The sequence below is a fragment of the Streptopelia decaocto genome (assembly GCF_964273445.1).
Source record: "Streptopelia decaocto genome assembly, chromosome: 6".
NCBI lineage: Eukaryota > Metazoa > Chordata > Aves > Columbiformes > Columbidae > Streptopelia > Streptopelia decaocto.
In genome coordinates, this window is record NC_138660.1 from 430,552 (window position 1) to 441,390 (window position 10,839).

The 10,839-nt window shown below is 53.4% G+C and overlaps 1 protein-coding gene across 1 annotated transcript; it reads right to left on the reverse strand.

The window, feature by feature from the left end:
* Positions 1-6,246: 6,246 nt before the first annotated feature.
* Positions 6,247-10,016, reverse strand: COMMD2 (COMM domain containing 2). The gene is made up of 5 exons (XM_082056340.1): positions 9,855-10,016; positions 9,651-9,728; positions 8,759-8,841; positions 7,376-7,549; positions 6,247-6,870 (listed from the first exon to the last, which is right to left on the reverse strand). Exons 1-5 carry the CDS (start codon positions 9,919-9,921, stop codon positions 6,673-6,675), a joined length of 600 nt encoding a protein of 199 aa, XP_081912466.1. The 5' UTR covers positions 9,922-10,016; the 3' UTR covers positions 6,247-6,672.
* Positions 10,017-10,839: the final 823 nt, after the last annotated feature.

The window sequence follows — 10,839 nt, forward strand, 5'->3', positions numbered from 1 at the left end:
ACTTCCTTCTTTGGACACAAAAATAGGATGTGACCACCAGCTTTTATAGAAAATGATTCAGTATGTTTGAGCCCCTGGAAGACAATGACTCTTCGTCACAGTGGGCTTGGATTATGTGATAAACCAGAAACGTGACACAGAACGCCTCCTTATCGCTGCTTCATTCAGTTCAGGATTCCCTGGAAACATCTCCCGCTGTCTGGGTAACACAGTGACCGCGACACAGCGCAGCCCAGGAGTGTGCACTGTGCAAAGAGAATGCTCATTAACTACAACTAATTGCTTTCACACCCTTTGGTGAAGAGGAGCCATCTATAAAAAGCTTATATTCCTGCAAATTAAACAATGGAGAACAAAGAATGCAGTGGAACAGTAAACATGTTACATGAAGTTCCACTATACAAGGGTACATCATACACACACATTTACACTTAAAAAAACCATAATATTTTGCCATGCAAATAATTTTTATTTGCACTTGTGGCAATTGAGTATTGTTTGGCAGACTTTTTTGTACATTATGCTCTTGCTAATAGTTCTGTAGTAATCTCATTTTCAAGGGACTTCTGGAAAGGTCTAATTCAGCAAATGTGTTTTTTAACAAAGGGGCCAATGCTTAAGATTCTGGTTTTTAGCGGTGTGCTTTCGCAGCTCTTTGTTTCTCAGGTAGCTAACAGTCTGTTGGCTGTTTGCTGGCACCTCAGAACGCACACACAGCACATCCTGTGGAGCCAGCCGCGGTGTGGGTTATTTAACACAAAGACCCGGTGTACATTACCGAATTTCACAGAACAGCTACGTCAGCACAGCTCCCCAGCCAGCACTCCAGCCAGCCAGCCTCTGATGGACGCACAGGCCGAAAACCTCCCGTCAGCTTCCTTCATGTTGGTTTATAAGTTGATGTCATTTTGCTGGCAAGAAAGCCCTGTGAACGTGGCCAGCAGATGAGTGCTCAGACACCCGTTCCAGCCGCAGCGCGCTGGCCAAAAACTCACCCCGTGTCTGTGTGTCAGGGGTTCCCGCAGCACAGCCGGACAGCAGGACACCCAGTGTCTGTGTGTCAGGGGTTCCTGTGGCACAGCTGGACAGCGGGACACCCAGTGTCTGTGTGTCAGGGGTTCCCATGGCACAGCCGGACAGCAGGACACCCAGTGTCTGTGTGTCAGGGGTTCCCATGGCACAGCTGGACAGCGGGACACCCAGTGTCTGTGTGTCAGGGGTTCCTGCGGCACAGCCGGACAGCGGGACACCCAGTGTCTGTGTGTCAGGGGTTCCCGCAGCACAGCCGGACAGCGGGACACCCAGTGTCTGTGTGTCAGGGGTTCCCATGGCACAGCCGGACAGCAGGACACCCCGTGTCTGTGTGTCAGGGGTTCCTGCGGCACAGCCGGACAGCGGGACACCCAGTGTCTGTGTGTCAGGGGTTCCTGTGGCACAGCCGGACAGCGGGACACCCAGTGTCTGTGTGTCAGAGGTTCCTGCGGCACAGCTGGACAGCGGGACACCCAGTGTCTGTGTGTCAGGGGTTCCCATGGCACAGCCGGACAGCAGGACACCCAGTGTCTGTGTGTCACGGGTTCCCGCAGCACAGCCAGACAGCGGGACACCCAGTGTCTGTGTGTCAGGGGTTCCCATGGCACAGCCGGACAGCGGGACACCCAGTGTCTGTGTGTCAGGGGTTCCCATGGCACAGCCGGACAGCGGGACACCCAGTGTCTGTGTGTCAGGGGTTCCTGCGGCACAGCCGGACAGCGGGACACCCAGTATCTGTGTGTCAGGGGTTCCCGCAGCACAGCCGGACAGCGGGACACCCAGTGTCTGTGTGTCAGGGGTTCCTGTGGCACAGCCGGACAGCAGGACACCCAGTGTCTGTGTGTCAGGGGTTCCCATGGCACAGCCGGACAGCGGGACACCCAGTGTCTGTGTGTCAGGGGTTCCTGTGGCACAGCCGGACAGCGGGACACCCAGTGTCTGTGTGTCAGGGGTTCCTGTGGCACAGCCGGACAGCGGGACACCCAGTGTCTGTGTGTCAGGGGTTCCCATGGCACAGCCGGACAGCGGGACACCCAGTGTCTGTGTGTCAGGGGTTCCTGTGGCACAGCCGGACAGCGGGACACCCAGTGTCTGTGTGTCAGGGGTTCCTGTGGCACAGCCGGACAGCGGGACACCCAGCGCTGCTCACCCACGTCAGCAGCGCTGGAGAAGCTCCACGTCCCGTCTGCTGTCACCGTGCTGCAGCGGCTGGTTCGGCCGCGTCCCCCCCGCAGCACTGCAGGACTCACCGTCACCGGCTCCTCGGTAGCTCCAGCTGCGGATGGAAAGCGGGCTTGCTAGCAGAGCTGACTCTGCACGTACACGACCAGGAAGCGCTCACATCTGTGCAAATGGTGGTAATGTTTCTAGCAGCCAGTCTGTAAGATTTGCAGTTACTTGACACAGATTTGGAAGATCATTTTTGGCCAAGTCTGTGGGATAAGTCCTAAAATAGTCATGTAAAATAAACTGCTCTGGTGCTTCAAAATAAAAGCCTAGAAATGCAAAAAGAAAAGCAGAAATTGCTCAACAGTCTGATCTCACTGGCAAGCGCTGCTCCGGAGTGGTGACATCAGCCTGGCTCCGCGCGAGCACCGTGGCCGTGCCAGAGCAGCGACCCGCCAGCGGGGCTCAAGTACACGAGTCGCTGGAGAAATACTCTGGAGCAGCTGGAAACAGCGCAGAACGGCGCCGACAATTGCACCTGCGTGAAAAGCGCTTTTTCTAGCGTAACTAACGTAACTTGCAGAAGGATAAAGTATGATACAGATTTCTCTGTTGGTGATAAAAACTGCGTGTACACAGAGAGGGCTTTCTGATGTAGATTTTGCCAAGAAACAAAGCTAACGGTTTAATTACAATCAGATTCGATATTTCGGGAGAGTCCTACAGTTTGAATGTCCTGTGTCCGATAGAGAGGGTGTATGAGCTGCTCAAGCCCAGCCGGGCAGTTCGAAGCAGATCCCAATTACTCCAACATTCTGCTGCTGCCATTAACCAACACAAACCAGCTGTCACCTAAGAAGTGATGGGGCGCTCGAACCCGCTGGGGCTCTCAGACCCACCCCTCGTCCCCGCTGCCCGGGCCAGCCCCAGCGGGTCCGAGAGCCCCGGCGGTCCCAGAGCCCCAGCGGGTCCCAGAGCCCCGGCGGGTCTGAGCGCCACAGTGGGTCCGAGAGCCCCGGCGGGTCCCAGAGCCCCAGCGGGTCCCAGAGCCCCGGCAGGTCTGAGCGCCACAGTGGGTCCGAGAGCCCCGGCGGGTCCCAGAGCCCCAGCGGGTCCCAGAGCCCCGGCGGGTCTGAGCGCCACAGTGGGTCCGAGAGCCCCGGCGGTCCCAGAGCCCCAGCGGGTCCCAGAGCCCCGGCGGGTCTGAGCGCCACAGTGGGTCCGAGAGCCCCGGCGGGTCCCAGAGCCCCGGCGGGTCTGAGCGCCACAGTGGGTCCGAGAGCCCCGGCGGGTCCCAGAGCCACAGCGGGTCCCAGAGCCCCGGCGGGTCTGAGCGCCACAGTGGGTCCGAGAGCCCCGGCGGGTCCCAGAGCCACAGGCTGCTGGGCACAGGCCAACGGCTCCAGCGTTCCCCGAGACCGCGGGGTGCAGACACAGCCTGACAGAAAAACTGCTTTGCTCTCATGTCAATACCTGGGAAGAGCGGAAGATGTAGAATTGCTTTCCCTCCTGTTTCAGTTGTATGATTTTCATGAGGAAGATCTGAAATACTGGACCTGGTGCAGCAAGGTAAAAACCACAGTAAAAACCGCACTTCTCTGCACGTGACAGCAGTTTGCTCCCTGCTCCATCTTCAGTAGAACTACTGGTGATGTTAAAACCTGCCGCATGGCACATAAATCAGCTGCCGCGGTTTACACTCCTCTTGAAAATACCAGCGGCCAGGGTATCCAAGGAGGGGCGGCGCTGCAGAGCCCGGCCCTGCGCACGCTGCCCGCCGCCAAGAGCACAGCTCTGCTCCCACCTTGACTTCCTTCCCTCCCTACTGCCCATTGGCGATTTTACAAAGCCACGGTGTAGGAAACAGGCGTTTTTATAAAAACTGGAACTGAAACAAGAATCGCCATTCATGCCTTTGAGTCTATACATGGAGACCTTTCACAAACAGCACTAAACTTAAAACAGATCTTTAACAGAAAATTCAAAATATGTTAAGATAAAATCTTAGTGGTTTTTCTCTTAAATCAGGCTGGTAGGCCTAATCCCAAATTCAGATACTGATTTGATTGATGTGTGTGTCCACCTAAACTAACTCCACAGCTGTTGAAATGAAAACAGTTTTCCCCAGATAATTCAAGGAACATCTAATGAATTAGCCCGTTGAAATGTGAAAAAGTGTGTAGTCTAGGATGTTAAAGGTTTGCGAGAAAGAGTGACGGGGACAAGCAGAGTACAAGAAAATAAAGCTTGTAGGAGAGTCTAAATATGCCTCAAGGATGGGGAGTTGATTACAACTTGGATCAGGTACTTACGCAATGGACTGGACAAAGCGGACAGCGAGCACGGAGTTCATCCCAAAGGACTGAACAAACAAGAGCACACCCCAAAGCAGAAGAGCATTGCTGCTTGAGCTGACTCAGCGCTTCGAGGAACAGAAACATTTTCCACCACCAAACACACCATCCTGAGCTTTAGGTACAGGGTTATATTCTTTGCTAGGTGGCTTAGCAAACTAACGAGCAGAATCAAGCAGCAATGTTTTAGTGTCAAAAGCTAAGTTTTATTGTTTTCCATTTAAAACTGATCATGAGTTTGGAAAACGTAAGGTGAAGTACATTCCAAGCCGAGTCTTGAGACTACAAACCCTTCTTATCGAAGGCAAACACTGAAAACGGTTGTGTAGCAAAGCTGCTCCTCTGGAGATTCTAACAAACAACTTCCTGCCCTCTGCTGTCGAGACCAGGAAAAAATGAGCTTGGACACAAATCTGTTGAGACGGAAACGGCTGCGGGCTGAGCCCGACTCTGCTTTCCACAAAACAACCTAGTTTACGCTCCAGCTGGCTGGACTGCCAGCTGCTCCACGCACTGGGGACTCTGCAAGGCAGGAACTTCTGAGTTTGGGGGTCTATCAAACAGGTGCCGAGAGCCCTTCACGAGCTGCTCGCTTGAGAAACCCAGAGGTTCCTCGGCATCCGCAGAAGGGGCAGCTCTGCGGAACGGCTCCGTTGCAGTGAGACACCACAGCTCTGTGCTGAGGTAACGAGGACGCTCCATACCCAGCATGTTCCTAACGGTAACGTACGAACACTCTGCACTTCCTCACACATCATTCAGAACTTAATTTCTGCTTGTTAATTGCTTCAAGATGAAAATACTGCACTGCCTACAGATCTGATTTGATTAGCCACTCTTAAAACAAAACGTTATTTTGCTTTTTAAGTGGTAAGTTAAAAGTCACTTTTTCCATTATTAAAATCAACAATCAGCTCTTCCAGACTTCAAAAAAAATAGTAGAGAAATGGCCTCAAACTGAAGTTCACTTTTAGGGGCTAGATACCATAACAAATTTTAAAAAGCCTATTCAAACCAAAATGGGTTAAAAGTAGCAATGTTACAGTTTTTAATGGGTTATGAATACTTGTTTGTACTCTGCAGGGCTTACTCAAGGGGTTCTGTAAAGCAACTGCAAATTCGTGAAAAGAAACAAGTGATATTAAATACAGCTCAGATGTCACCTTCAATTTTGGCTAGACCTTACATTAAAACTGTAAAATCCAGATCCACAAGTGAACACGTACTTTACCACGATCTATAGGTTACTGAAGTAGACGCTTTCTCACTCATGCATTTGTTAAAACATTTTTGCTTAAAAATGGAAAAGCACCACTTCTGTTGCAATACTTAACTAGGCTTTCCTTTATAAGCACACTATCCAAACAGGGGAACAAACACTGTCGCGTCCCGACACGCAGATCAGATTGAGCAGAAGTTAGCACTCCTTTATCTGCCTCCTAGCCCACGGTTTTAACGCAGCGATTTCTCAGGTCACCTTCACCTACGGAAACGCCCAGGCCGCCGAGCACGAGCCGCCCGGCAGGGCCGGCCCGCGGGGCCAGGGCGGGAGCGCCGGCTCACGGCACCTCCCTTGGGCGCAGGAAGGGTGGGAGCGCGGTGTAAGGCGCAGCGCAGCGCGCAGCGTCCCAGCCGAGCGAGCCCTCCGGGGAACGGGGCAGCAGCTCCACACACACTCATACACACACTCCTGTAAGGTATAATTCCTGCCAGCACAGTTTATTATTATTATTATTATTTCAAAACAGAAGCAAAACCAAGGGGAAAAACTACTCGATGAATGTAAAAATAAATGTGCAGCTTCAGATAATACTGAGACAGCTCTGCTTAACATAGGAAAGCTCTTCAACTATACTAACTTGGCCCTAAGGAAATTCTCAGCACAGCACGCTGAGCTGCTCCATGTGCAGGTGAAGCAAAACCAGCCGCCTGTCTCGGTCAGGCAGGCGTGTGAGGTCGGCACCAGAGGACGCGCAGCCTGCAATTACCGGCTCGGGATCCCGGCACAGGAAAGCGTTTCATCTGATCCAGATGTTTATTTTTCCTCAACATGTATTTGAGAACATAGGGTTTACTTGTTTCACAAAGCGCTCAGTACAACAACAGCCACGATTCAACACTATTTCATGTTGCGCACTATTCTCCTGCAGTGGTTTGTTTTCATTTCCCCCAGCGCTTGTTCCAATTGCTGAATGAGGTGCAGGAGGGTAGACGGGTCAGTTTGCAACACCTGGGCCGTCTGATCTTCGTTCTGATTAAGATGGAGCTTTATGGTCACAGTGGGCTTGATCTGTTGTCTCAGACTTCTGCTGGCGAGCTGCACGGGGCGTTCAGGCGAGACGGGAGCGGGGAACAGACAAACAAGACCGTTACCAACTTTCACATTCACAGTTCACAGCAGGTTTGCGGGGCCTGCTTGGAGGACTGTGTAAAAACCCCTTTCAGCCACATTAAACACAGTCTATTATTTAGTTTTGTCATTAGGCAATACTAACCCACTTTAATCAATGCTTTCATAATATTTCTGAAAATGAGGAGGTAACTAAGGCCAAATATATTTAGTACATGCCAAAATTTTTCAAACGCCAATGGAGCTATGAGTTCAGTTTTCGTCAAGCAATTAATACTTTGCATGGTGACACGTCCTGTTCCTCTCATAACGAGCTACCTTTGGTGCACTAACAGAACAACGTCAGTTTTAAACACATGAAAAACAGCTGCCTTAATGACTTAGAAATAATATGAATGTATTGTTTAGCAGTTGTAGATGATGTTGAAACTGTCCAGTACAACAGAGAATACCGAGAAGGGGCCGAAGCTACCTGCACGTCCAGCCTCCACTCCAGGCTGTGGTAGCTGGGCAGCTTTGGCGCCAGCTCGCTGAGAACGCTCCTGAGCTCCTTCCTGCTGTCGAGGTACAGCTGGAGCAGCAAGGTGTTCAGATCATCTGGGAAGCCCAGAACGTGAATGGAATCTTGGAAGTCTAGCTCAGAAATCTAGAAATAGCAATTTAGGCCTTAATACAGACATTATTTGTTGAGAAACAAAGAAAACTGTAAGTAAACATTACACACACAGTATGGTGCAGTTTTCTTGCAGAACGTGTGCGAACAAATCATCCATGTTTCAAGTGATTTACACACGTTGATGCACTACTGCTGATTTGCACAAGCTTCAGGAACAGTTTTAGGTAATTTTTTTAAAAAAGAAAAATACTCCGCATCCTCACATTTAAACCTTCATATCAGAGACCAAAATGCAGCACAAAAAAGCATCTGAGCTTTGTCATGAGGAAGTTTGTATTTCGACCATCAGGTTATCAACAGTATGTTAATATCGGTACTCAAACTGTGCACAGTGTGAAATGATCTGAATGTCTGCACAACCTCAGGGCCCATGTTACAGTAACTCAGAGGCCCCAAGAGCCCATTCCCGCAGGTCAGTGCCTGGTTCACCATGTGGAAGCAGTTTTTATGGAACAGAAAGCACCATCCCTTTGCAAGGCATTCAGACAACAAGCATATTCCATGACCAACCGTAATACACCACAATTTATCTGTCAGTCAAGTCCCCTTACTCCAGCGGAGATCCTGCAACACTTCAATCCCTGCCCCACCTGCCCTTCAGAACAGCGCCTGCTTGAGTTCAATCTGGAATTACTCGTCCCTGCACCCCTTCCCCATGTTCACATACTCTACAGGTAACAAGTCTTTCCTGTGGAAACAGTAATTATCCAACTACTGTTCTTTTAATATCTGCTTACATCCACCCAAACTGCTGATGTCAGGAGCTGAAAAAGCTCTCAAACCTCCCATATCAGACAAACGTAAGGAAAACTTAACAGAGAGTTAGTACAGCACGTGTACATCATGTACAGCGGCTGAACAAGAAAACAAATCTTCACTCTACTTTTGTTAGACAGAGCTCAATCCTGAAGGAAGCTTCTCTAGATGGACTAAATTACTGCAGGTTCTTGCTACATGCTATTAAAATGTTGTCATTTTAACTTCATGCACTGAATACAAATTCCATAAATCCACACAGAAGTAGTATTTCAATAAGAGAACAGCATAAGGGACATTTCTTTTAAATTAAAAGAATTTTGATCTAAGTTTTCCCCATTCATGAGTATTTTCTGAGCTTTAAGTGTTTAGAGAACATCTCACGAGGGTATCTCTGAATTTATTACACGCAAGTGTCCTTACCATAAGCTTGGAGCTTTCAGTCAGAAGATATGTTAGTCCCTCTACGCAGTGCTGAATGGTGTCAACACCAACGTCAAGTTTTCCTTTAAAAAAAGCACCAACCACCTTTTATTTCCCTAATAAGTGGCCACAGCATCAACACATAAAGCTGGAAATTCAGCCAAAGCTAACCTGCAAAACATGCATAGAAAATAGAGGGTCGCGCACCCTTCAAATAATAATGTAAGTGGATCAAAAGGCAAGTGAGACCCCGCCACCCAAAACAACACAAAAAATCCGAGAAAAACCCAAACCCATTTCTTACACCGTAACACAGAGGAAACCGCACGCTCGCGTGTGAGCACGAAGCGGTGACTGCAGTGGCACAGGGGGAGCAGCGGGTGGGGCTGAGCGGGGACAGCGGCCCTGCAGCCCCGTGGGACACAGCACCGGCGGGACAGAGCGCAGCACCGGCGGGACACGGCGCCCGCAGCACCGGCGGGACACGGCGCCCGCAGCACCGGCGGGACACGGCGCCCGCAGCACCGGCGGGACACGGCGCTCGCAGCACCGGCGGGACACGGCGCTCGCAGCACCGGCGGGACACGGCGCCCGCAGCACCGGCGGGACACGGCGCCCGCAGCACCGGCGGGACACGGCGCCCGCAGCACCGGCGGGACACGGCGCCCGCAGCACCGGCGGGACAGAGCACCCGCAGCACCGGCGGGACACGGCGCCCGCAGCACCGGCGGGACACGGCGCCCGCAGCACCGGCGGGACACGGCGCCCGCAGCACAGAGCACCGCCCCCCTCTCCCAGCGCCCCGCGGCTCCGAGCGCCCCCGCCGGGGCCGCGGCGCTTCCCGCTCTCCCGGGTCCGCCCTCCCGCGTCCCGCTCCCCCGCCGGCTCTTACTGGCGGCCGCCTCGCAGGCCCTTGGCGCCGCGCCCCGCCGCAGCAGCTCCACCGCCAGCCGCCCCAGCTCGCCGACGGCTGAAACGAGAGGAAGCGACTCCGCTGCAGGCCCCGGCCCCCCCGGCCGAGCCCTGCGGGGAGCCCCCCGCCCCCCCGCCCGCTCCCGTCCCCCGCCCCCCGGGCGCGGGGCCAGCCCCGGCGGACCTGCGGCGCCCAGCCGCGGCAGGCAGCCCAGGTGCGCCTTCTGCTCCTCCGACAGCACCAGCAGCATCGCCCCGGCCCGGCCGCCGCGCAGGAAGGGGCGGGACGTGCCCGGGACGCGCCTGCGCGGGGCCGGGGCTGCCGGGCCGGAGGAGCCGCCGGTGCAGCCCGGGCGCCTCGGCGGGAACCGGAACCGGCCTTGCGGCCGCCGCTGCACAACGCGTCCTGCCCGGGCCGGCGCAGCTCGGGACTCGGCGCGGGCCAGAACGCACACCGGGGAGCCGCGGGGGAACGGAGCGGCCCAGCGTGAACACTGCCGGGCAGCGGGGACCCCGGGTACCCGCTGCGGACTGAAACCCTTCCCCGGCTCACGGGGCTGTGCTGAACTGATGGCGCAGATCACAGGTGCAGGCGCCCTGGGCTCCCTGGTGACTCTGTCATCCGCCTCTCGGGTGCCGTGCGGAGCCGCTTTGCACACCCGGCTCGCAGGGACCCGCCCGGGGCTGCGCTGCCCGGCCGGGCGCAGCTCCGCTCCCTTCTCAGTCACCGATCTCCCGGTCCATCGGTACCGCTACCGCAGAAACTACAGAGCCGCCCGGGCCCGAATGGTTGATAGAAGCTGACAAACCAATACATAAGGTGAAAGAACATCTGATTTACATGCAGTCATGTATTCCAGCAATGAGAAATTAATAAATTAATTACGTACTCTTGCATTTCATGCTGTAGGGGAAAAAAACACTTAAAAAAAATCGCGGTGGTTTGGTGGCTTTTACATCCTTGCTCCCCGGTGAAACAAAAGTTGACCTGAGAAACATCTGCTCACCTGCTCTTCACTTCTCACCTCGCTGCCTTTGAAATTCAGCATCCAGTTTGGCAAAGGCAAAACGTTTCAAACACAATCACGTTCACGCGTGTGTTGTGGGTCGGGTCACAGGACAAAGATCAGCTCTGTTCCGGAGGGGTCGGGCGGGCGGGTCTGGTCACG